General features: G+C 42.9%; 1 protein-coding gene and 4 non-coding genes across 5 annotated transcripts; all 5 read right to left on the bottom strand.

Moving 5' to 3' along the window:
* Window positions 1–1,751: 1,751 nt before the first annotated feature.
* Window positions 1,752–25,504, bottom strand: NOP58 (NOP58 ribonucleoprotein). Its single transcript, XM_066553866.1, has 15 exons — window positions 25,443–25,504; window positions 23,130–23,206; window positions 21,075–21,127; window positions 18,844–18,968; window positions 17,689–17,825; window positions 16,454–16,518; window positions 15,259–15,393; window positions 14,243–14,388; window positions 13,164–13,290; window positions 12,366–12,529; window positions 11,508–11,642; window positions 10,252–10,313; window positions 7,753–7,886; window positions 2,734–2,861; window positions 1,752–2,080 (listed from the first exon to the last, which is right to left on the bottom strand). The coding sequence occupies exons 1-15, from the start codon at window positions 25,485–25,487 to the stop codon at window positions 2,024–2,026; spliced, it is 1,590 nt and encodes a 529-aa protein (XP_066409963.1). The 5' UTR covers window positions 25,488–25,504; the 3' UTR covers window positions 1,752–2,023.
* LOC136559134 (small nucleolar RNA SNORD11) lies at window positions 12,911–12,996 on the bottom strand. The gene has a single exon (XR_010783972.1). It is a non-coding gene; the product is annotated as a small nucleolar RNA SNORD11 (small nucleolar RNA).
* LOC136559135 (small nucleolar RNA SNORD11B) lies at window positions 14,062–14,145 on the bottom strand. The gene has a single exon (XR_010783973.1). It is a non-coding gene; the product is annotated as a small nucleolar RNA SNORD11B (small nucleolar RNA).
* Window positions 16,012–16,099, bottom strand: LOC136559139 (small nucleolar RNA SNORD70). The gene has a single exon (XR_010783976.1). It is a non-coding gene; the product is annotated as a small nucleolar RNA SNORD70 (small nucleolar RNA).
* Window positions 20,721–20,809, bottom strand: LOC136559138 (small nucleolar RNA SNORD70). The gene has a single exon (XR_010783975.1). It is a non-coding gene; the product is annotated as a small nucleolar RNA SNORD70 (small nucleolar RNA).
* Window positions 25,505–26,887: the final 1,383 nt, after the last annotated feature.

Below are 26,887 nucleotides of genomic sequence, written 5' to 3'. Positions count from 1 at the left end.
AAACCAGAACCCAGAGTACTTATTCCTTTACCTGCTTAAAAGAGGTGATGGGCAGATGTGTGTGGTCTATCCAGCACTGAAAAACTTCAAATTTGCTTCCTCTTCTCCACCCAGCATTTCTGGGTCACAGACATTTTGAAAGAGAAAAAAGTAGAAGCTCTAGTTAATTGTGTATTAAAACCAACATTCCCAGCATGGAGGAGGAGAGGAAAGACATGCTGCTTCATGACCAAGCTCCAATGGGCTGCCTTGGGAGATGGAAGCTGGTCTGCACTGGACACTGGCTTGCAATGATAAACCACTAAAATGTGCTACATAAGGAAAGAGGTGAATCTCATTCCCTTGTTATAAAAAGAATAAGCAAAAGGAAGGAAAAAGTGGCCATGCAAAAATAACCTCTCCATTTCAATCCCACTGATTAGATCTACTAGCAACTGATGTTCATATGAATTTTCTGATTAGGGTAAATTATACATGACAGTTTCTTGAACAGCACATACATAATTTATCTGATACATCTGAGAAGAAACTACAGTAATAGTTCAGAGAAAACTGAACTTTATGTCTGGTAGGACTCCTGTTTGAAAATGCATTTACAATAAAAAAACCTAAAGGCACTAACAGTCAACTCTTCTATTTCATTATGAATACTTTTTAATACTTTTGCTGCCCATTTAAACATTTCAGCTTAGATTCATTTTACTTGTCTAGCAAAAAGCAGATTGCCTGAGTATACTGAGACCATTCCAGTTTATCTCACAACAGTTAAACTCACTGCAACCTTCATAAGGGGGGAAAAAAGGCAGTTCATATTCTTGATACTGGTAGAACAGTGCATGAGTTTGTTACCAATCCATTCAGGGATCCACTTGCTCTTCCAGGCCACGAGCCGTGGGCAGTTCAGTACCAAGGAGCTGCTCAGTAAGCAGCTCCAGTATTCCAGAAAAACCACCAGCTACACTGGCTGCAGTTACCAAAGGTTACTCAGCTGAAGAAACTCATTTTTGTTCAGGTAATATTCTACCCACTATACATGAGGGAAAAAAAATCCTTCATAACAATTAATAAACTGAGTGCTAAGCACAGTTAAAAAAAAGTTTCCTTTCCCACTATAAGAGCTTAAGAGTCTTGATCACATGATGCTACTTCAGTGCATCTGTATTCCCACAAGAATGGCAGAATTAGCAAATGGCTGATTTCTGCTACTAATAAAACACTTGTCTTTTCTGCTTCATTATCAGATAGCTGAAGTAATTTTGCCTTGGGTTTGGCTTGGTTGGGATTTGGTTTCTTTTCCTTGGATTTTTGTTCGTTAGTTCCAAGGGTTTGTTTGGTTCTTGCTTTGTTTTTAAATCAAATGGGGGAAACTGCTACAATTACCATGAAGCAATTTGAAAGCTACCTCACATTTGTTCAAAACATGCATCTGAATTTTGTTAGCCAGTGCAGCAAAACCAAAACATTTGAAAGATGCTTAAAAAAGGTTTTATCAAGAAAACTACAGTGCAGACTTGGTAACACACCTCAACTGTTCAAGGCATCTTTGATATCATGCACAGATATTAGTATCCATTTTATAGAAAATTTAAGGATATTACAACCTTTGAAATCATTAGAGAATAAACTGCAACAGAACATTTACACATTTAGAACTTCAGAACTGACAAGTCATTTAAAACAATGTATCTTAGAAAAAGTCCAAATAACGGCTAGAGAAAACAGCAAACAAGTTAAAAGACAGAGGCATAAAATCTCCATAAAAATGTTTTTATTCTGTATCAGTGGAGACTGGTTATGAAAAGAGGACCTATTGTGAGCTTTTAAACAAAAGAAACTAGTAATCCTCCTAATTCTCAGAGACACCAGGGTATCCTGTTCCAGGGAGAAGACAGCTATCAAACCCATCTCCTTGCCCTCTTGCAACACAGGGAAGTTAGTTTTCAGCAAGAGGCTAAACAAATTATGTAGATAAATGCTACTCCAAAGCAGCTGTCCAAGGGCCAGTGTTTTCCCCTGTTCCACATCAGTCTTCACCCTCATCTTTCATTTTCTTTTTTTTCTTCTTCTTTTTCTCTGTATTCTGCAAACAAACAAATGTTGCCATGAACAAAGCAGAGTGGAAGAGCAAAGCAACACGCGTAGCTAGGCAACAGGGCTCAGAGCCCAAAGCCCAAGCATCACCCCAGCTGCCATGCACAGCCCAGGCCATGTCCTCCCTCAGCTGCTCACAGGGCCAGGGAGGCTGTGCCACACTGTCACAGCTCAGCCCTGCAATGACACACACCAAGGGCACAAAATTCAACCCTGGGTTAAGAACAGGACTTCAGAACTGAGCAAAAAGCTGGGTTTGGTCCTATCTGCTGTTCTAGAAGGTACCAAATCAGCAGGTACAGCCTCTGCTCCCTGCAAGGGACAGATGCCTGTGGATTGGCACCAGGGGACACTCTTCCCACTAGAAAAGATGCAAAGAGAGGGAAGACAAGAGCTGGGGGTGGGCAGAGGACAGGAGGGGAATGGAGGCATTGCAGTCACAAACTTCCCAGATCTTATTTTGCAACACAAATCTTCTTGGACATTACAGTGACGGATGTCACAAAATAAAGTTACTAGAGCAACTATTTGCATGTCATGGATGATACATATAAGAATTTCTCCCCGCCCCTCACTCTACACTCTATATTTTGGAGAGAATATTCCCAAAAAGGATCACGTAGCTGTGCAATTCTGCCTCACCTCAGTTATGGGGCTTGTGGGGAGTTCCTCACTCATTACCACCTCTTCTTCAGCTTGCTTTTCCTTTTCCTTATCCTTTTTCTTTTTCTTCTTTTTGACAGGTTCACCATCTTCTACAGCTGTCCCTTCTGTAGCACAGAAAGGACAAAAATGAAAGGCAGGATGTCAGTTATTAAGAGTGCAAAAGGAAAAGCTATGAGACATCAGAGGATGCAATGACTCCTATTTACTGTCTGTGTTAACTTACCTGCAGAACTACTCCCTGCTATTATCAAAACATAAAGCTACTTCAGACAGTGACAGTGTTCAGATAGCACTATGCCCAGCTCCTGGTGAATTCACATCATCCTATTCCTATATGCTACTCCCAGGGTTTAAAACAAGCTTGCATGTTTTAATTTGTTTGCCAAATTACCTTCAAGTACTGCATCAGAAAAGTGACTGTACACAGTTTGGCAAGTATTTTTACCAGCAACACAGGAGCAGCAAAAGGACTCTAAATCCCCCCTGAAAAATACATTTAGCCAGCAGTAGCTTGGTCACAACTGATTTCTCCATCTTGATGTTGGAAATTTGTTAAGAAGCAGACCAGTTTTCTTTACTGTTTAGATTGGCAAACACAAAGATCTCAATGCAACTTCAAGCATTTAATGCAGAAACACTTTCTTATCCTGGACAAGAGGAATTATTTATAATATTATTTATATAAGCTGAGAGGAATGTCAACCCAGGGAAAGATTTACTAATGACCTTAGAGTTACTTTTCAGAACAATTCATCAACAGCTGCCCTATCTAATCACAGGGTAATGGAACTGTGATTTACCACTCACTTCCTAGAATACATCCCACAATCTTAGTAATCTTGAGGTAAAGATACCAAGCAGAAATCATTACCAAGCTGACAGCCTATGCAGCAGCCAGGCTGTTACTGGAGCGTACCCAAGTTAAATTTATTTGCACAGCTGAGTCAGTGCTGGATACCAAGTTTCACACAGTACTCATGACTAAGTTCTGAATGTAGCAACCACTGTCCTTCAGTAGCTACAAAATTGATGCTGAAACCAGAGGTGTTTGTGGTATGCATCTTTGCTACTGGAGGTTTGACTCAAGACATCATTTTCTCACCATATGTCCCCCAAGAAAGAATAAGAAAGAATCAATTTCATTTTCATGAACACTCACTCACCACTTACAAAAAGAACAAGTACAATTACAAAAAAAAGACCCAAACCACATAACCTCCTAACATCTTGATTGTACTTTGTCATGAGTTTAGTTCCTCAAGCCAGAAGAAGGACTATATGAGTCAAAAATAACACTTCAAACTGTGCCTCTAACATTAGCTTCAGACAAAAAAAGTTGGCTTTGGGGTAAAAAATTTCTAGACATGTCTACAGAAGAATACAGCCAACACATGCAGTTTTCTGACATTAAAAAACATACCAGAAACAAAACAGCAAAAGATTCTAGATAAAAACGCTGGGAAATATAACTTTGAGTGGATTGTGCCACAAAATTCACAGAGAACAGTATGCAAGCATAAGGCATTCAAAGCAGGTATAAAAATAAGTGTCCTCGCCTCCCTATGTATAACATGGGAAAAGTAAAAGTAGCTGAAAAACAAGCAGAAACTATATTAAAGCCACACTGTATAACAGGAGCATACACGTTGTATTTTGCTATGCTACATGTTTTTACTCAGCTGGATTGGTAAGATATGCATTTCCAAGAAAAATGTTGGGTGATAACCTTGAAAAAAATAATTTCTTGTTATTACCCTAGATGTCATCAAGTCTGACACAGCAGGCAGTGGAACCTGGCACAATTTGCAGTGCAGATGATTCACTGGGTGCTCACAGGCACTGTCACTTCTCACAGCAAGCAGCAGAGCCCTCTCTGAGGATTTCAGCTGCTGCCTTCTAGCAAAGCTCATCACAAGACCTCACATATTTGTACCTAGCCAGAATGAGGCTTTTATAAAGGCTCCAGGAGTGCTGGTCTTTTCCCTCTAGGTGCAATACTTCCAAGTCAGTCAAGGCCAGTGGGGGTTTCTTTGTGATACACAGCAGCTGACAAGGAAACCAAGAGCTCTGACTCAGGCACAGAGGCACAGAAAGCAGCAGCCTGAGGATCAGCTTGACCGATGGCCCTGGGAGTGCTGACATCACCTGCAGTAGTTCCACTCACCATCTTCCACCGGTTTTGTCTAAGCTTTTACACACAAGCCTGATGTCCTGGTGTACCCTCCCTCCTCCAGACAATGCTCCACAGAGTGTACAGAATGAAGTCACACTGCCTATCAGTAAAGAACACCCTGTCAAAGCTGCTGCTTTTGTATCTTGCAGGGTTCCCTCCACTGACACCATTAACTGAAGATATTTCTCTTTTCAAGAGATACTTTCCCAAGTCACTAACTGCCTCTATATCCTGATGCTAAATGCAAGCTGAAGGCTTCCCTGAGGACACTGGCTAGCCCTGCTGGTGGTATGAATTCTGTTTGGCCACATCCAACTGCAGAGACCACAGTCACAAAAACATCTGCCCTATTTCCCTTCACCAACAAGAAAAGGGGTTTTAACAGACAGCTCCTGAAGTGGATTATAACTTTTTTCAGGCACTAATCCTTCCACCTGGTTTCCTGATAGGTATAAAAGGTGAATGTGTTTTCAAGTCATACCTCAACCCCCAACCCCCTGCCAGTTCCCACCCAACGTACTGCCATTCATGCACCCCAAACAGGGAGAGAGAAAACACCACACATCTCATCTTGCAGTAACATTTATACTTCAGGCTGGCATAATGCAAAATACTGTCCCTCTTTACAACAGATATTAAAAGCAATGGTTTGACCAAAACTTTTCACTGGCAGCTTCCCACTCCTTCCTGTCCTTTACCTTCCTCTTGTAATACAAGCCCAACAGAAATTTCTGGCTGAAGAATGCCTTTTTTTCTGGGACTACTTTTCCCACCACCCCCATTTTTTATGCAGCTGCACAAACAGCATGGGGAAGGAGGAGGCAGAGACTTCTTTCACAACACACTGTCTGGATGTGTTATCTCTGACCAGGCAAAAGCTGAATAGAGCACTCCAGCAAAAAATAACAGAGCCAAGAACAGCAGACATTAAAGGCTCACATGCATATTCAAGTGGACGTGCAATATAAATCTTAATGCTGGGACATCCTCTGCACCCTTCTGTTTATTATGTGACTTGCTGAACTCCTCAACCTTCTAGGACCACCAAGCCCTTACTAGCACACTTGGCAATCAGAGAAATCAAGCTGCAAAACAGCAAGGCTATGCTCTATCTAGCAGGTCTCAGGGAAATCCGTGTACCCATGCTGGGTGCTCAAATATAATTTGCAAACATGAGGCAATGCTATTTTCAAGGGTACAAGAGGACAGGCTAAAGGGATTAATTCTGCATAGAGGTGACATAAGATAAATAAACTCTCTGGAAACATTTATTCTATAGTCTGAAGCAACTGGCATAGTTAGCACTAATGCCCAGGTAGTCAAATAAAATGACCCAGTTGATAGAAAGAACTAGGAAAAAGTAGTAGCTATTAGCCATACATTTGAAGAATTACCCATCTTTTAAGAAAAAAAAGCAACACATCTGAAGTCTGTACTTCGGGTTTGGGGAAATTTGAAAAACAAGCAGCCAAACAGCACAGATTTCAGCAGTCCACAAATATTCTGGACACTACCTCCAACTCAAGGATATCTGCTAAGCTCCACCCAATCCTCAAATCTGGAAGTACAGTAAATGAAGCAAACACAAGCAGGTTTGTGTATAAAAGGACCAACCATTGAGTAATAGAACTATGAACTGAAATATCCTCCTCAAACTACAAAAGAACAGGCTGGAAGGCAATGTAATATTTCACCTGCAACGAGCTCCTGCCTGTGAGATGTCAACACTTGCTTTGATAGTACAAGGGAAGCCCAAGGGAACAGCTCTGGCTATATTAAGGGAAGTTGGTTCAAAAGCAGTAGCTGTGAGAACACCCACATTCTCCAAAAGCAAATGGGCAAAGTTCAAGCCTCCAAAGTACTCATGTCCTTTTCTCATTATGTTAAATACAAGTGAACAAGGCAGAGCACAGATCTCAGCTTTACAGCACAAAGGATTCTCCTTCCTTCCAGTGTAACTTTACTTCTCAGCTGTGTTTAGATTCCTGCAAGCTCCTCCCTCCATGTACAGACACCATGGACTAAGTGGTGTCTGGGATGATCATACCTCCCATCACCTGAGCATGAAGGGCATTGAGCCAGCGCATCTGCACTCTGATCCCCTAGAACAGAGCAGCAGAGAAGGCAGAAATGGAAGGCTGACAGCCTCGCCTGCTGCAGGCACAGGTAGTTGGCAAAAGATGAGTAGTTTGTGCCCAGATCTGGCTCTGGATCTCCCAGAAGTGACTTTAAGTCATCTTCTTCCCCTCCCAAGTTACACACTGGTGAGAACAGCATATTTCTTAAAATGAACCATAATGTTGAACTAGATAGATTTTGAGCTGTGACTGCAAAACATTCTTCACACAGTAACTTATCAGAGAAAGAAAGAATAACTGTGGACAGAGTTCAGTTTTAGCTCCCCAGAGAATAACAATTGTTCAAGTATTACGTAAATTCAGACGGAAATTTCCAAGTGTCATTTCAAGTCAAATTCTGACCTTTTTATATGTTGAGAAATGCCAGAACACACTTCTACACAGAATAGTATTCTTGAAAGAAAATAGGGCAAATTCTGGTTTTACTGAGTGCAGCTTTTCTATCTTCAAGATACTAAACACAAACCTGCTGAGCAAGAAATTCTGCAAGAATATGAGTTTTGTTTTTAAATGTTCATACACATTTACAACTGCTTGTAAATTGACTGCAATCTGCTGTCAGTCACTTTTTTAAATACACTGCCATTCTCAAGGAGAATACCCAGGTACTGTGGCTGGCTGTAACTAATTCCAACTGCACCATGCTAACAGGGACATGGCAGCAGCACAGGTACAGCAACCAACCTTTCATCTCTGCTTTGAACTTCTTGGCTTTCACTGCAACCTCTGTGTCTTGTTCATCCACCTCCTGAATTTTGCGCTTCTTGGAAACAACGGGAAGTGTTGAGTCACCAGAGGGGTCAAACACTTTTACTTCACTGTAATGAAGAAAAAAGTTTATGCATTAAGAAGAGCAAACCTTTAGGGAAGACCCTGCAGTTGAGCATAAACTTTCCAACACAACCTACCAAGAATATTTGAAAATCAATTTTGCTCAGCTAACAAAGCATCTACAGGCAGTGAAGCCCTCCCTCCAATACACTGTGCCTTTATCAGTAATCATGACTAGGAAAGAGATATCCCACAAAGTACAATTGTCTGATCTGAAAATACCAGTTAACTAAGAGTTTGATCCTGGTTTATACCTGCTCAAGGCTCTACAGAGCACTTGAATTACCCATTACATACACACACACACACAAAGCATTAGAAGTAGCTTTACTTCTGGCTTTTTCTACACTGCCTCTCTACCATTACATTGAGAGAGCAAACTCACAAGGCAGGGTAATGTTACAGCCTCATTGCTGTAGCACCTGTATCACTGAATTTATGGGACATTCAAATATTTAATCTGTGTCTGAAACTGCCTCTTCTCAGTTATTGCATGCTCATTTGTTCAGTTCCTAACTCCTCTACAGGCTGTCCAGTGCTCTTTAATTGGAACTTGTAAGGGACAACTGAATCATCAAATAGCAATGAAGCAGTTCTTTTCTTATTCAGAACAGAATTCCTACTGAAGAAAGAAGTTGTTTTAAAACACTAAGTCTAAAATATTTCATCCTCAGCCACATAATGGACATCTGAACTTTTCTAAAATAGGAATCTGAAGAAGATACCTTGCACAGGTTATAAAAACAACTGAAGCTGAGTGACTGGGCTAGCAAGCATGTGGTAATGCCAGCAGACAGTACCATCAGCTCATCCTCTAAACATGGGAAATTATTTTTATGGGTATAAACACTGCATATTGGTTTAAAGAAATTGATTATGCAGCTTTTTGCAAAAGGTGGACTTTACTTCAGATAAGCCCAAATGAGTGCTCAATGGCTTCCTTGTCATTATCATAATACTGCTAATTAAAAACAAAACCAAAAACTGAAACCAAAACCCAAAAACCGTAAATAAGAAATGTAGCATGTCTTGCATCTGTTTTGGAAAGCATACAGAAATGTTTCACTTGAATCTCATCTCTAAAAACTAACTCTCATTTAACTTCTGATACATTACTTTAATTTAGCTAATTCATACAAAATCCATAGTTCCATACAAGACTAAGATTCTTGCCCATCTCCTTAAAACACTATTTTAGCCTTTCTAACGTGCTCATGCAGCAGTACTGCCATTTTTGTACTACAAGGACAATTTGACAAGTACTGAGTTAGTTTCCCTTTTCGGTAGCCAGCCTATGCCAAACAGCCAGGAATTATCTTCAGATTCTTCCCAAGCCTAGACATGTTTGCAAAGCATGTCTACCAGCAGGAACATGTCCTGGCAGGAGTTCATGATTCCTCATTTCCAGAGGTCAAACCCAGATCTATGCTGTCTCTTTAACAACCTCCTCTCTCAGCTCCTGCCTCCCGACACGCCCTGATGCTTCATTTACTGACTGACACTGCCTGCAAAAGCTGCTCCAGAAATCACAGCCGTCACCACACTTGGAAATGCCTGGCATATGGAAATAGAAGTCACAGCTAGACTCCAGAAAGATGTTTGGGGGCTGCAGATGGGTGCAACAGTGCTAATTTCTCCTCACAGAATGAGCACTGAAACCTGGCTCTTACCCTCTCTACACCAAAAGCTCAGCAAAATAAGCAGGGCAGGCTAAGCAAGAAGCCTGCAGCCAAATTAAGCAATAAACCCAGATGTCACAGCACAGACTAATAATACCTTGTTCAAATCCTCAGATGTTTAGCTGCCCCAGTTGCAATTTACAGTGTCACTTTGGGCACCAGAAACTGTTCTAACAGTGTCCAGAGTACAGAAGCATCTTATTTATTGCTTAAGACATGTTACTTATTACCTACACGACTTAAAAAAGGAGATGAAGCTTTGCTCAGAACAAGTGGTGTCTGTTTTTTTTCCTTTTTTCAAGAATAAGAGGTCTAAGTAGGTCTCTAGGACAGCTTCCATGTCAAATAAATTAATTCATACTCTGATTTTCTCCCATTTATTTCATTTGGAATTGTAATAAATAAAGCTGCTATAGATTAAGACCCTGCTTTTTGGGGCACTACTGGTAGCAACTAAAGTACTTGCTATCTGATGATGTCAGTAATTTGCTATTAGAAAATCTGGGGAAAAGGAAATTCTTATTAGCAACAGAACTTATTATCAATGTTTAAATAGTACAGAAAATGTTTTCTGGATCTTAGGTCAACCCTGCCCACAACCAAAAAGCTTTTCAGAAATAAAACTATGGAGAGTTATTTTTACTCAGCCAAGCTGAAAGGAAAAACTATTCACCTCTTGTTTTGATACTTGTCTGCCTTGGCCAAGGCTTTTCCAGTGCCACTAATTCTTCTTATCTACAAGAAAAATTTAGATAGGAAAAACAATTACTCATAAGGAAAAGAATTCACAACACAAGTTATTCAGCTCTTGAAATGGAAAGACAGACATGTATAATGGGTCAAGCTCTTGTGTACTTGCTTTAGCTCTACACCTGAGTGTAGAGTAGTGACAGGGTAACAGGGAGTGTAATTGAAGTGAAGAAGGCTGAGGTGAGAATGGCCTTCCTAATGCTGCTCTTCAAGGGCCTAATTCAAGTAAGGTATATCTAATACTGGATCAAATATGCAACAGTAATATGACATAACATTGTACTTCCAAATTCCCAAAAGCAGCTCAAATTTGTGTACTTTTTTTCTTTGGCAAGAACAACTGCATGTCAGGGCAGGTATCACCCTGCAGCTGGCATAAAGCCACCCTTAAAGCCACAACACAGGCCCCAAACTAAATTAAATGTGTACTTGTCAGGTGACTGGTTTGTCTTTTGGTGTTAACATGTCTCCTTGCCTTTGTTCTGATGGGAAGTTTCACCTTCCATGGAGAGTGGGCAGTTTTTCTGGATTTTTCTTTTCTGTTCTAACGATGGCAGTACTAGAGCACTGGCATCAGGTCTAGCTTGGAAGGCTGAACCTAGCTGTCATTCACAAAATCACATGCAGCAATCACCTAAAAGAGGAAAGGGTCCCCTACGTGCTCCCAGCACCCTGTGCTGATGGCAACATGGAACAGCAGGTGTGGTGAGCCAGGATATGCATCAGGAGGTAGGAGGGCAGTGCAGCAATTTGCAGAATAACATCTCCCTTTAGCTACAGAGAGAGCTCCCTAAGACTAAGCTCTGTCCAGATTCCAGGAACCAGGGTGGAGAAAATATTGACACAAATACTCCTAAGGTAAAGAGAAAGAAACTATGAAGTAATTGAGGTATCCTTGCAATTCATAGAGATGGAGGGAATGTAAAGGTATGATCTTATTAATCCTGTTTGCTATCAAGATTTTTCAGTATAAAGCAAATAAAGACAACCCTGTAAACAAGAACAGCTGATACACAACTGCTTGCAGGCAACTTACACACCTGGCCACTCCAGCCAAAGCTGGGAGAAGCTACAGGATAAGAGAGACATGCTGCTGAGAGAGAAGAGTCAAAAGGCAGCGTCAGGAAATCATACCCTGAACAAGAATGACCGCTTCATGCAGCTCTCTGTAAGACTTACCCCTCTCTCTTCCAAAAGCCTCAGCCTTGTCTCTACTTTTAGTCTGTTCTCAGCTCCCATTTCAGCACTGGTGTTCTCTCCAAGGGCATCATAACGAATTGTCAAGGCAGTCTTTGCTGCCAGCATTCGAGAAATCTGGAAAAGCCAAAAATAATATTAAATGCTAAGACTCAACATAAGGCAATGATTCACTCTGATCGGGAAACCATACCCACATACAAAAGAACAAAGTAACCATTTACTAGCAGTGTTTAGTCCAAAAAGTAATTAGTGTCTCATTCTTTCAAGACTGAAATACTGTTAATATAACACCTTGCTTCCTTGATAAACAGAGGGAGATGTCTGAGACAGCAAGTCAGTTACACATATCCTACTCTACCCCAACCTTTAGACCAGGTTAGGCTGAGGTGTAATTTCCTGCTTTCTCCAAAATTCAAACACATATTCATCCACCTGCATTATGAAAGACTAAGCATTAAGACCAAGCTGTTAATAACTTCAGTACAAAAAGAGTCCAATTTTCAAGCAAGACTAAAGCCTTTAACACCTTAGTTTACTATCACATAGAAGAAAGTAGTAACATACCCCTTGAGAAAGCCAGTGTTACGTCCTAACTCATCTGGGATACACCTATTATTGCTCAGGTATGTCAAACAGACAATCCTATTCCCTTTTTTTTTTGAACAGGAGTGAACAATAGTCAAGGATTTGTAGGACGGTGGTATTTTCCATGTCATCACAAAGCAATACAGTAAAGCAAGCCATGGAAAAGCCTCACTGTGAAGCTCAAGCCATCATGAAGCTCAAGATATTAATGCCCTGGAAAAAGCCAAGCCAGTAAAGAACTATGCAACTTACCTTTCCTTTATTTTTGGTATTGCTTTGTCCCACCAGGGAGGCATGATAGATAAGGCCAAACTTAGGTGTGTCCCTCTTAGTCTTCAGTGCTCTGAAGAGTGCCTTCTCAGCACCCAGTAACTGAACTGTAGAAGCTGGATGTTTTGCCAGATTCAGGAGGGAACCTAGAAAGAGGTGACACAGCAAGAGTAATTTGTCAGAGAAGCAGCTAGGCTAGATTGCTGCTTTTGAATAGTGTAAGAAGCTCAGATCCATCTGTTTTCATGAGAGCTGTTTCCCATTTGTTTCCTGAAGGACAGGTAAACCATTTCAGTCTTTCATGCCTCAACTGTCTTGGTTTGATTTGAGCATCAGGAAAGAAGGCTTAACATATTCCATTGGAATAATGCCTACTCCTGACAGTCTGACAGCAAGAACATTTCATCACAGAACTGCAGCACAGATAACTGAAATAAGGCTGCTATCTTGAGCCAGTCTGACTATAAATGCCCAGAGCTGGTTTTATACCTCAGAAGTGACTGAACTATCAGCAGGAGGCTCAGTAAGTGTCTCAGAAGAGGTAGTGACTTAAGTTGCCCTCATATTCCAAAAAGAATTCAGGCCAACTGAGAACTTTGTCATCACAGACTACTACCAAGCTCATGCTGGTATTCTCAAGATTTCTGAAGTGCTGCTTTTGCCCCACTTACCACGATATGTGCACCAGGCCTTACATAATGCTGTTAGCTGACCAGCTCCTCAGAGAAAACCTCTGATGAGGTCACCTAGGATTCATTCATGTTGATCACTGCAACCCACCTGCATGAGCAATGAGCCTTGCTCCCACTAGCTCTCCCACCATGACAGTGAGATTGGGAGCAATGGCCATCATTCTGTTCTTCAGGTAGTCATAGAGCTGGGTCCGATATTCAGAGATTTCAATCACCTGGCACAGACAGAGTTTGGTTACAGGAGTCAGTATCAGCCAACCAAAAAATAGAAAGAGATAAATATACTGACACAAGGAAGTGCTGAGAATTCCAGTGTAGGAGACTAACAAATTGCAAATGCAAACAGCCAAGAGCCAGAGTTATGGGAAGCCTTATATAGGGTATGTTGCCAGAGCAGAGCTACATCCACAAAGTATATTGGATCTGTTCTGCTTATTCCCTTATGCAACTTATCTTCTCAGCAAAGCTCCTGATAAAGGAGCTGACAATATGCCAAAGACAGAGAAGCAGAACAAAAATACTTAGTAAGCACATTTTCTTTAGGACAAAACCCTGGAATATTCAGTTGTTACATAAATCTTTGCCATCATTCTCTTGAAATGGGATACGTGCTCTTGACTTGTTTCATACAAACAGACACAATTAGAATGCACATAAAAAAGCAGCCTAGTCTAGATCAAGAACAGGAACTCCTAACTCTGCCACTGCTGGTAAAGTCACAAAGGGATCCAACTGACACAACTGAAGTCAGAGGGTGTTTGTTCACACATGGCCCAAACGAGAGCAGGGTAGAACTCCTAATTCTTTTGGGGCTTCAGTGGTCCATTTTTAACCCAGGGTTCGTCACCTAGCGTCCACAGTGACAGATTTAAAAGAGGCTATACAATGCTATTACCTCAAATTCTTAGAAGTACAATGATAGCAAAATCCCTCCCAAAAGTAAGACTGCTACTTTCAGAAAGACTTGTGCAGGCATCAACAGCCTGAGATGGCTCAGATGAGGTAGTGACTGTGCACCCTCATGTCTGAACATCAGGAAAGCAACAATATAGGAATCATCACTGCCATCACAAGAGTTAGCACTGCCCTGGGAAAAGCTCTCCTTGGCAGAAGTGGCTCTTCTGAGCTGAAATAGAGTCCTACTGCTATCCATTCATGTGTACATACCTGATCACAGAGATGGATTATGTTGTTTATGTCTTCTTCTGACACTTCTGTCCCCATGGAAATCTCAGCAGCAGCCTTCACATCCTCCTCAATCTCCTCTGGTAGGATGTCAGAAACATCAGAGGAAGCAAAATTGCTTCTGTCTCCTGTGGGGGACAGATGAAAGCATGTTTGTGCTGGGGGTGAGATGAACTAGCAAAAAAAGCACAGAAACAGATGAAGATAAAAGGCCAAAATCAAAACAGTGAGTCAAGTCTGCCATCACACTATTCTGAATTCCTAAAATATATGTCAGTGTTCTGACTTTGTGTTTATACCAACTAGGAATGGTTGGAAATATTAAATTTGAAACCAGAAAGCCCATACTGCATACTTCATCTTTTCAGTAGCTGGTTGCTGCAAAATTTTCAGTGACAATATTAGAACAATAGAATTCCAGGAAGTAATCACTTACCACTAACCAAATCTATTTAATTGTTTCTACAACTGGGGGGAAAAAAGCTCCCTTAAAACCACAGGTCTCTCTCTGGACTACAAACTACATTATAACAAAAAAGAACAACCAAGCAAAAATTAAATCAATACAAAGCACATGAGCCCAAAAGGCAAGGCAAGTGTCCAAAATATAGCAGCCATTCTTCCTGCTCTTACAAGTAGTTCTAGTAGCTGCTCTCTTTAAGAGCATCCAGAGACAGGCAACACTTCTCTACATCGGTTTTTTAGGAGCTAATTTCCAAACTGTTCTGCTGACTAACTGTGATTCTAAGATGTGCTGGTGGTCTATGAAGGACTGGCTGGTGATGTGGCATTAGCTTTCACTTAAGTTCCCAAGTGGCAAACTGCACCATGATCCAGATGCAAACATACCCTCCTTTTCTGCTGGCCCCATCAACCCTGCTGCTGAAGGCAGCACTGCTCAGGGTGATGGCAGCTGGACGAGCAGAGTGGGTGTCACACCAGTGCCACTCCTGCTGTGCCCACTGCCATGGCCAGGCTTGGCTGCCCTCGCTACTCACCGACTTTGCGCACGCATTTGCAGTAGGTCAGGTTATCCGTGATGATTTTGCCCAGCTCAGGGAAGTGCCAGCCGTACCACTCCCGGCAGCGCATGATGTAGTTATTCAGCTCTTTGTCCAAGTCATCAAGAAGTGCTAAAGAAAAGAAGGATGGAGTTCTTTTTCTAAAAGGGCAACCTAAAAATGTGGTACTCTCAAACCAACCAATTTAAGTAGTGTAAAGGGAGATTACCTGAAGCATTTCACTCTATAAATATTGGAATGAACCAAACTGCAGTACACAGAAGTCTTTACTTTTCAGAGAACTGTGTAATACCAGGCACAATACTATAGAAATGTTGGCATTCCCACGAGTTTGGCCTCAAAGTTTTATCACTGGGATCATCTTGGACAAACTCCCTAACAGCTGCAAAGCTCATTCCCCTAGGAGCGCAGCAGCCTGTTCTCCTTCCTCTTAGTCAGCCAAAGGGCTTTAGACAAGGTTGATGTAAAATCTAGCATCCAATTAAATTTGAGGAAAAAGTGGTTTTCTGATAACTAACTGATCTTGTATTCCATTACTTGATTTAAAAGAGCAAGCCTGTTAGTTGCTGTTATAATATAAATATACCAAATACAAAGCCAACGAGCTCACCATTTACTAGATATGACAAATAACCAGATTTATAGTTTATTAGAGTAGAGCACCTACAGTATATATTGCTAGAGAACCCTGAGGCTAAAATATTTCCTGCTAATGCAATACCAACATTCCCATCTGTTGTCTCAGTGGTAGTGACGAAGGAACTGAATTACATCATTAATTTCAGTTTAACTATGTTTCATCATTGGCAACAGTTTGGGAATTAATATTCCAAACAGGATTCCTCACCACTGCTTCACAGCAAGCATGCAGATTATGATGTGTGTCTTTCAAGGAAAAAGCCCTTAGAGGACTGAACTAACACAGCCTGTAGTTCAGCTGATTTTTATGCTAAGAAAAAGTGCACGCCAGTTTATTGCATCGCCCTAAAAATGTTCCTGCTTGTGGAAAGCCCTATTGAGAAAACACACTTTATGCCTAGATGAACATCAGTGCCCAATTTACTCAGACATCCTAGGAGGAAATTGACAGCAATACTTTTCTTTAGCCAATGTAAAGAAGCAGCTATCCGAAGCCAAATCCATTAGTAATTTACGCTCTAAATATACTTACAAATTGCCTGGATAATCATGGTATCTACTTTGTCTGGGCTGAATTTCAGCTTGTATCGGGAAAGGCTGAGGAGACACAAATACAGTTTCATCAGCATCCTGACATCCTGTTGCAGAATATGCCCCACCTGTTCCTTTTTGACACAAATACAGTTGTCCACAGGTTCATTGAAACCAAGTTCAGTTCTGTGCCACTGACTGCTCTCAGCTGGGGCCAGAAGCCACACTGACACAAGCTCCACAACACCCCTGACAGGAGTCCCTCCCATACCCTGTGACCAGGGTGAAAGTGAAGGTTATTTGTACCACCTGCTGCAGACTGAACATGAGTGCTGTGGCAGGAAATTAATTGGCTCTTGGTTTTTCTGCATGGTTCTCCACAAAATGTCTTTATCAGCAGCATTTCCAGTTGGGCAGCAGCAGGAAGCAATCCTCAAAACTGCACCTCCCTAGCAGCAAACACCAGCAACACTAACATGAAGCAACAAAAGAAACTTCCTGGAACACATTCTCACTGTCTGAGAAAGCCCATTACCATCTGGCTTTAATGTTATGTTAACAATTCCTCTGTAAGCTACAGTGAAAGACACTTGGTATCAATGAGGAATTGCATCTTAAAAGTCCTTTTTCAATATTAATGCCCATTTTCTAAGCAAACACACTTTTAAGGAATTGGCTACAGCAAAGTATTTCTCTAACTTGCCAATGGCTTGTGACAGGACAAGCTCATGTCAGAATATGGATTAAAAAGTTACTCGCTAATGGATGCTTGATCCCATGGTGATCCAACAACTTGGTATTCAACTACTACTCCACTAAATCTAAAAAGCAGCAAGAACAAGGTGGGAAGAACAACCCTGCCTTTAATATTTGCATTATCTATTATATGGGTATTTATTCTAGCAGAAATAATCAAATTGTGGTCTCCACATTGTCTCTTAGTGGCAATAGAGCTTTAAATGACTCCCTGGACTGCTCCAGACACAGTCCAGAAGTATATTACATGAAAAGGAAAGCTACCAGCTTCCACTTTGGGTGAAGATTAAGCCTTTCCCTAAAGGGTGGGTGCAAACTGAAAGCCCTTCCTTTTAAAACAAGATTTCAGATACACAAGTATCTTGACTCACAGAGTACAAGACTATGCCACATACTCAGAAACACTTCAAGCAGCACAGCACAGCCAGGGACACAGGAGTGGGGCAGACAGGATGAAACAGAGCTGTTGTAGGAACTCACCTGTGTGCCAGACCCAGGCACATAGCTGCCATCTCTCGAGAAGGGAGGCCTGTTATGAGCCCTTCGATCTGTGAGCGAATTCCTCTCATCAGCTCGGTAACCATTGGGCTGTGTATACAACTCAAATTCAGCTTCTCCTGCAGTGTGGAAATCAATGGTCCAAAGTCAGGCACAACACAACATTCCTCTGAAGTCCTTCTTCCAGCAGCCTTACATCATTTTAACTGGTTTTCCCACTGCAATCCTGTGATCACACAAGTTTCATCCATTTTTGATGTTCAAGGTAGTGACACCCCCAGTTCCCCACACAGTTAATATTCCACTTGGAAGAGCAGATTTATAATTAATGCTCTATCTGCTATATAAAACATTCAACTTAAGATTCAAGATTTTGAAGTTTACTAGAAACAGTTTGGTCACAGAAAGAAAATTCAGAGGTAGAGGGTTAGGGGCTTTGTGTCTTTTTTTCAGAGAACAAGAGTAAATAATTGGTTCAAAGTCCTTGCCATTATTCACTAACATTAAGCCCTCATTTTGCAGCCTACACAGTCTCCTAAGACAGCATGAGGATGTTGTCAGAACAAAGTTCAGTGGAACAGGGAGCAATTGGACATGAGGTGGGAAACTGGTATTTGACACCTAGGAGACACTGGAAAAAGCAATCTACTTGCACTGAACCTCCTTCTTCCTCTGGGCAGGCAAGGAACAAGGGGTGTACACAGCTACCTGCACACTGAGGAAGGCACAACAATGCCCACTCCCAGAAAGACAATAAATCATCACCCTACTCTATTGCTGCATCTGTTAGTGAGGAATATGTGTCTGCATGGCTTAGGTTTTTTGGTTGGTTCCTCCCTCCACTCTTTTTCTGGGATGGATAATTAGAAAATTAATTCTTCTACATGCTGGGTTTCTAACCAATATTTAAGAGAGAAATCAAGCAAACCTGAAGACCTCAGTGCATTCTTACCATATCAGTCACTTGTGTCCTCAAGACAACATCTTCCCTGTACCCATACTAGGATTAACTATCCTCTATGCTGCAAACACAGCACTGGCAGCATAATCCATTGCTAGCAACTGCAAAATCTCTGGAATCTGACTGTAGCATTTTAGTAGCGTGAGACAAAAGGAAAAACAGCAAAATGTTATCACCTTTATGACACCTCCAAGTTTGGCATCTGCCACAGCCAACTGCTCGTGGGCATCTTTTGCCACTATCTTCTTGAGAATCTTCTTCAAGTTCTTGCTGAGCTTGCCTTCTACAAGAGCTGTGGATGCTGTATAAAACAAAAAGACCAAAGATGTTGTTTCTTTCCCCTCCTAAAACCTGTAAAAAAATTACTCCTAACTTCATGTATTTATTTTAACTGTCCACAGTAGCTCTAGTCTGAGCTGCAATACTACTTCACTATGCAATAGCTAAAAATCAAAAAAGATAATTATACATGTCCTCCTCTGAAGGCCTAAATGAAAAACCTTTTCTCCCAGTTGCCTCTCCTTTTTCCATATGTTTTCAGTTCTATTTTCACCAATTTTGTTTAAGGATCTCTACAAACAGAATGCCATATGCTTTAGATACATGTTTAACATTTCCAATGGCAAAGTTAGATGGGAATATTTTGTGCATAATTTAATTAACCAACCATTTGCCAGGTCCCTTAGACAGCAACCATGATATCCTAAATTGAGTAATGGCTTATCTGCATTCTCTGGTGATGATAACATACTATCTAAAGCCCCAGGAATGGTGCCAAACTGGACAGTCAGACAGACCCTTTTAATACAGCATGCAGACATGAGAATCTTTAAAGGATGTTCTTAATTCTTAAATATTAATAGATCTGTAAAAACTTTACCATCCCACACAATATATTTTAAGCAGGCACTTATACAACTCTGAGGGTCAGCTCTGTCCTCCACTGAACTTCTGGGACTGATACATCTCCACCACAGTAACAGAGCAGTGATTTTTGGTTTCCAGACCCTAATAACATGTAAGAGTAAAATCAAAGTGCTGAGCTGAGTTTCCTCTCAGCCCTTCTGCAATGCAGATAATTTTCTACCCTGCAAACTGGCCAATAGCATCTAAGCCCTTGAAACAGTTGTTGTCATCTTATTGCAGGGGTTCCACACCGTTGTCTCCTTATCACAAAAGTTCCATACCTTCTTGGTGTTTCTCATGGGCAGCTCTCAGAGCACTGACTCTTTCTTCTTCACAAAGCAGCCAATGGCTCCAGGTCCCTTCTCAACGAGCCACCCCACTCTTTTATAGCACTCTTCATCTCATTGCTTACAGCTGTGGCCTGTTGAAGTCAGGCCTGTTCCTAATCTTTGCTAATTGGCCCAGCTGCAACTCCTTAGGGGTAAGATTACCTTCTACACTGTCTTTATTTTCTTACATTCTATCCCCCTACAAACAGTCACATACATAGTCCTGCCTTCAAAATAAATGAGCCATAAGTAGTCTGAACATCTCCAATTCACAGATAAGTCAACTTGAAGCAAAGTAGTAGAAGGTGTTGGATGTTTCTGAGGTTTTTTTAATCGGCTAACTGAATCCAAACCTATGCAAAAGCAACATAATCAAAAAAATATGCCACAGAGAGGAATATACAACAGCTTCATTCTCAGCTCTTTTATTTGCATCTCATGTTTGATAGTTGTGTCTCCATTCTTGTTTCTTTGCTTCCTTTATAAGCTACCCCTACTGCATCAGAATATGAAGAACTGATCTTTAATTATAAATGTGACCTGGAACACTCACCTACTTAAGTCATACAGCACATTCAGCAGTAATTGTCACACCATTTCTGAATTATTGCCTAGAATTCCCACAATTTCTGTTCAAACCAGGCCACACATCAAGCATTCAAATGCAAAAGCCATAAAAATTATTGAATATAAGGCTTTCCATCTTGCTTAAACTCCTGAATTTGAGGAGAACACAGACTTTTCTTAGCCTGAAAACCACAGGCATAACATGGATCCATAATACCCAGGTGGCTGTAATAATGAATGTTCTCTAATACCTGTCTGTTGTCTCAGTGGTAGTGACGAATCGTTGACTCAAATCAGTGATATTCAGCTTCAACAAGAATGCATCATTGACAACAGACAGGCTATATGTATCAGTCACAACTTATATGGGGCTCATTTGTAAACTGCTTAAAAATATGCACTGAAGGAAAAAACTAGACTTTATTACATCTTTACTGCTCTATACACTGGATAGGTGACCTCATAACCATCAAAACCAGCTCACTTTTAAAACCCTGTCATTTAAAAGCTAAGAAAAGAAAAAGAGCATGGACAGATGCAAGTAATGAGTGAACTAATGCATGATAGAGATTTGATTTTTTTGTAATGATATGTAACTCACTTACCAGCAAGTGCTTCTGTTGTGTCCTGAAATTTTTCAAAGTGTTTCAGCTTTACTCTACAGAAATAAAATAGAAGTGTGTAAACAAGCGTACACAAACTACATGCTAGAACCATTTTATCTTTCTCTGCCTCTGCTCCTCTCTTTTCCCTATGGCTTCAAGAGAGCAAAGATCAATATGCAGACCCTCAAAGAGGACTGAGAGCACTAAACTGGCCAACTGAGTCTGGTGTGACATTTCAGCTGGGTCCCACAATAATTATATAAGGGGGGGGGGGGGGGGGAATGGAATTTTGACTTGGTATTTCTTGGACCGACATCACCAGAAAACCTAAACCCCCCCGTTTTTGCTTTGTAGTTCATATTTAAAGACAGACATCATCCATTTACATTTCAACACTGCACCCTGATTGACTGATGATAGCATCTTTCCACTCATCTTCAAAAGGAAATGTTCTGCCTCTGTGGAATGCAGAGCCTGCACAGCTCAGATTTAACATGCTTTTCAACCAAATACATCTTCAAAGACTTTAAATTTGAACTGATTCATTGCCCATGAAGCCTCAAGTCCTCCCCTGTAATTAGATGCTAGAATACAAGTTCTGAGCTGAGTTTAAGACAAACAACAAAAATTTCTTTAATGCATTAAGTGCTGACCAGAGCCAAGAATCATCTGAAGAGTGTTTAACCACACTGTGTCAGATCCTCAGGCATAGCTTCCCTCTACCCCTCACACAGCCTGTGGTGCTGATATATAGTTACAGTTAAGAAGCTATCTCAATCCAGTAAATGCCTTGTCAGGGACAGGCATTTAACTAATCCAGCTCAGATTAACCACTGCTGGTTGTGAGTAAAGTATCAGCAAAGGAAGCAAGGTCACAGATACAACTGAATACTTGAGTTAAGCATCTGCAGATCCCAACAAAAGCTTCAGGCTTACACTGATGCCTTTTCAGAAAGGCAAAAGAGGAATTACTTTTATCAGAGTAGAGATCCCATTAAGAGCCACATCCTGTATAACAAGTGCCCAAGATGATGCTTTCAGGACAAGATTAACCACATTACAAATAGGCAGATGTGGGATATTCTGGCCTCTGCCCTAAGTACTGTTACAGAGCAGGATAAATATGAAATGCACAGCTTGCTCACACACATCCATTATAATCAAAGCTGGTTAGAAATCTTCCAATAAAACCACTAGACAGACTTGGAAGGAATCCACCATTGTCCCCAGCTTTAGCACAATTTGCTGGAAAGGCCAGCTTGATTAGTGGACACTGCAATCCCTGTGCAACTCTGCAGTGGTGCTAACTCCCACTGATGGCAAGGGCAACAACACAGCTCTCAATTCAGTGATTTACATAGTTCCACCTGGATTAAGCTTTATTTTTCCCAAAAAGAATTTTCTGTGAGCGCAAAACCCTATCATTTCACTGACAACTTCCAGCATTACAAGCTTGGATATACTTGTCAAAGCACCCACATCACCTTAAAATATTGTTCAATTTTTTTGCTTTGGTAACACATGGTAATGACTTCTGCTACTAAATTACACTGTGAAGTATTTCATTCACTTTGATATTCCATCGTAAGCATCTCAGAGTACCTAATTTCACATTATCATTGCTCACAGCTTTTACAATACTGAAACCCAAAAATCAGTGCTTCACTTTGAACCTCAGCTGTGTGTAACTACAGGCAGCCATGTCCTTCCACAAGCCACAGTGCTACCTGTTGTCATCTTATTGCAGGAGTTCCATACTGTTGTCTCCTTATCACAAAAGTTCCATACCTTCTTGGTGTTTTCTCATGGGCAGCTCTCATAGCACTGACTCTTTCCTCTTCACAAAGCAGCCAACTGACTCCAGTTCCCTTCTTAACCAGCCACCCCACTCTCTTTTATAGCACTCTTCCTCTCATTGGTTACAGCTGTGGCCTGTTGAAGTCAGGCCTGTTCATAATCTTTGCTAATTGGCCCAGCTGCAACTCCTTAGGGGTAAGATTACTTTCTATACTATCGTTATTTTCTTATATTCTATCCCCCTACAAACCTGCTTACATTTTGTTTGCTTTTTCAGGAGTTTCAAATTCTTTCCATAGACTGTCAACTTCTTGAAGCTTTTTCTCATTCAGAACCTGCAGGAAAAAAGACACAACACACAACTATATTTAGTTCTTCAATGCAGGAGACCTGAAACATTTACAGTGCATCCAACCACTCTGCAGTAGTTAACACTGATTGAGTCAACAAACTCAACTTCAGTGATCTCTGTTTCACTACTTCACTATTCTCTCTCAGCAGCTTTACCCTACTAATAGACAATAGTGCAACATTTTTACTTTCACCTGAATTACACAAGTTCTTCAATAATGGCTGTGTCCCCCTGGACCTGGAATATTAAAGCAAAACCCTCTTCTTCTTTATCAAAACTGGGCTTGCTCCACCTCCTCTACAGTACTCATAACGCCAGTGACCCAAACCCACATTTACCACTGCTTTGGAAAAATAAAACATCTGGGAAATCTCACAGAAAGCAGTGATCCCCCAAGTTATTTTCATTAATCAGAGCTAACCCTAACAAAAAAGAAAACCTCCCTGTAAAGAACAGTCGTCACCACAGCTTGGTCATCAACCACACCAAAACTGCCTAAGAGGCAGCAATGGCTCAATCCCATCTCTGTACACAGGGAACCCCCTCAGCTTTTAAGCAGCACAAGATTAACACTTTTACTCTTGGAGCCTATAAGCATTTCACAAAATGCATAGTACATGGCAAATTCCCAGAAAATGGCTTAGGGGAGTTGTCAAAATCTTTACAACACTGTGTTCTTTACATCTCACTCCTTGTGGTTTTGTCCCCACGACGCAGATGCAACACAATTGCAATTTAACCCAGTGCAGAAATCACTCCGAGTATCATGAATTTTGCTCCCTGGAAGATTTTTTAACTCTGGTTGAAGGAGATTGTCTTTTTTTAAACTCAATTAGTAGCTGAGCAATAAACCTAGTAATTAACATCCCACATGACTGTGAGGCACGGCAAAACCTTGGGGCAACTCTTCCTTTCCTCAGCCAGGTGATTCTTTCCTGCAGTTCATTTTTCCTACACCAAGACCTACAGAATTTTCAGCCTCTATAAACAGACACGGGCACATAGAGAAAATGAAAGACATAGAAACTGCTAAAATCAAGACTGTAAGTGTATAAAAATGGATATACGCCTATGGATAACTGCTGACAGCTGCAGCACACACTGCAGCACCTCTGCAGATACCTTCCTGCAGTTCTCTCTGTATGTCCCTCCTCCTGCCTTTGCTTCATGCCTAGCCTACCTTCAGAAGTTAAAATATTAAAATTTATATTAAAATATTGCCTGAACTGCACAGCTTCATCCCAACGAGGAGAAAAGGTGTCAGGGCATAGGAAGGAAATATCGTGCTCCACAGAGCAGCAAGGGTGCAATTCTGCTGCAGGCAAAGGTAGAGGAAACCAGAGTCTTCCTCTCTTCACACCTGCATTCATGTTCACACAAGTTAAACCCTAAGACTAAATAGGCGGGGGAAAAAATAAGGACGTTATGGTCAAACTATGACCAAGCTGGTAAAACTGTACATGAATCGACACTCGAGCAAGACAAAAGCCAGAAAGGAGCACGGCACTGTAGCAACTCTAGGCTTGCTCAAAGCCCCAGGGAGCTGCAGCCTGAGCCACCCGGTCAGGAGGCTGGCAAAGCCCTGGGAAGGTGGCTGCTTGTCCCTCTGGGAGAGCGAGGTCGGGACACGAGAATCCTGCACCGTTCCCGCGATCCCGCTTCCAGGCACGGCCCGGGCAGCGGCCCCGCACAGCCGGGATGCGCTGCCCGCCTCCCACCGCCCCCTCCCTCACGCACCCGCGGGGCTCTGCGGGAACAGCGAGGGCACAGCCAGGAACAGAAAGGGATCAGCACTCCCAAGCCCGGGTGCCCCGAGCACAGGACGAAAGGGGCACGGCCACGAGAGCACAACTTCCTACCAAATCCAGGCGGGCAGAGGGGAGGAAGCGAGGGCCAGAGGTGACGCTTGGCAGGCACCGAGGAGCTCCGCTTCTGCCCGCCGAGCACCTTCAGCCTCCTCCGGCAGCCCCTTCCCCGAGGTCTCGGTCACAACGCGGCCTCTCTGCTCCCACCCCCGGCCCTGCTCTCCCCGAGGGGCCGCACGGGATGCGGGGACCCTCACTCCCTCCCTTACTCTCACCCCTTCCCGTGTCTCCCCGTAATTCCCACCGCAGGCCCGACGCGCTCCCCTTCGCCCTCCCTTCCGCCCCGCCGCAGGTCGGCGGCCGCGACCCGCCGGGCGAGAGGCAGCGCGCCCCGAGCCGCAGCCCGGGGCTCACCTTGAAGATGGCGTAGCCGGCGGCGGTCTCGAACAGCACCAGCATCGCTGCGGCGGGCGGGAGGGCGGGCGGGGGGCGCCACGTGCGCCGCCGCGCCGGACCCGCTCAAGCACGCGCGCGTCGCGCAGCGGAACCGGAACAGGAAACGGCGGCAGCAGCGGAAGCGAGCGCGCGCGGGGAGCGGAAGCGGCGGGGCCACCTTCCGTCCGTGAGCCACGTGGCGGGGCCGCGCCCGCGCCCCCACCCGGTCACCGCCCCCGCCGCGGGTTCGAGCCTCCTGAGGCACAAACACGCGGGAGCCTCTGGGGTAGCCCTGTGGCACCTCACCCGAGCTGCCCCCACTTCCCCGGTGCCGCAGTTGGCGGCAGGGTCGGCCACCGTAGATTGGAAGCGGGTGTGTTCCCCGGGACGCGGGTGGCCGTGCCGGAGACTTTGTTTCCCGAACGGATCCCTGAGCGAGTGTGAGCGGGTGGTCCCCTCGGCGACCCCAAGCCGGACCGGCCGCGGTGTAGGGGTGTAGGCGGCGCTTCCGGCCCTCCGCACACGGCGGGTTGCGTTCTCTGCCCGCTCCGCTTCCTGACCTGCAGCTCATCGCACCGAAAGCAGTTTATTTACATGAAGAATTGTTGACACAGTGCGATTGTGTGTGTTTAAAAGCTTGGCTTCGCCGCCAGACAAGCACCACATTGTGCCCACATAAAGCACGCGTGTGAACGCTGCATGTTTCCCCAGGCTGCTGCGATCTCCCCGGGGCAGGGTCAGTCCTGCCGGGGGAAGGCAGGGCCGGGAGCGCTGGGCGGCCCTTTGTGCCCCCTCCTACTCTGGTGCCACCTCGTGCTTTGGTGCCACCTCGTGCTTTGTCCTTGGCACAGCCCGGGCGCGCACAGCGCGGTGCCTGGCTGACCTACTTCTGTGCCGCCGTCCTGCCGGGCAAACCGAGCAGCTGTCTGCCGGTGGGAGGCAGGCGGAAAGCGCCGCTCCTTGGCCTTAGAAATCCCCACTTATTTCACAGGCAGGGTTATCTGTACTGAAAACAGGCAGAGATTTTCCTGCCCGCAGGAAGAGAGGCTCCGAGAAACGCCTGGATTTTAGTTTATATCAGGCGTTCATTGCTGCATTTTATGCAACCATCTATATGAGTCAGCACTCCTTTGTTTCCTCCATGTAAGGAGTATGCTGGAAAGCCAACAGTGAGAGAAATCTGTGGACTTGAATATTTCTGAAGATTTTTTTTTTCAAAGGAAAGACTTTGGTACTTTACATTACATAACCAATTTTCTTAAAATCCTACAACCAGTAATATTGTCAAAGAAATTAGGTTCAGGGTGGTAGAGAATTTCCAGGTTCCACCTAGTTTTAAAGTACTGTTTCTGGCCTGGCTGGTAGAGGACCATTATTATGTAAGAGCTACTGTTACTTAGCTGGCTGCCCTAGAACACTGCATC

The sequence above is a fragment of the Molothrus aeneus genome, chromosome 7 (genome assembly GCF_037042795.1).
Source record: "Molothrus aeneus isolate 106 chromosome 7, BPBGC_Maene_1.0, whole genome shotgun sequence".
Taxonomy (NCBI): domain Eukaryota; kingdom Metazoa; phylum Chordata; class Aves; order Passeriformes; family Icteridae; genus Molothrus; species Molothrus aeneus.
Note: the sequence above shows the minus strand (reverse complement) of the source record. Positions and strands in the feature narration are given on the sequence as shown.

Excerpts from the sequence above, each read along its gene's own strand:
- NOP58 (XM_066553866.1), bottom strand. The coding sequence starts at position 25,487 with ATGCTGGTGCTGTTCGAGACCGCCGCCGGCTACGCCATCTTCAAG. Across the intron at positions 15,394-16,453 it reads CATGATTATCCAGGCAATTT|CACTTCTTGATGACTTGGAC; the intron begins GTAAGTATATTT and ends TCTTTTCTTTAG. Across the intron at positions 11,643-12,365 it reads ATACCAAAAATAAAGGAAAG|ATTTCTCGAATGCTGGCAGC; the intron begins GTAAGTTGCATA and ends TGGCTTTTCCAG.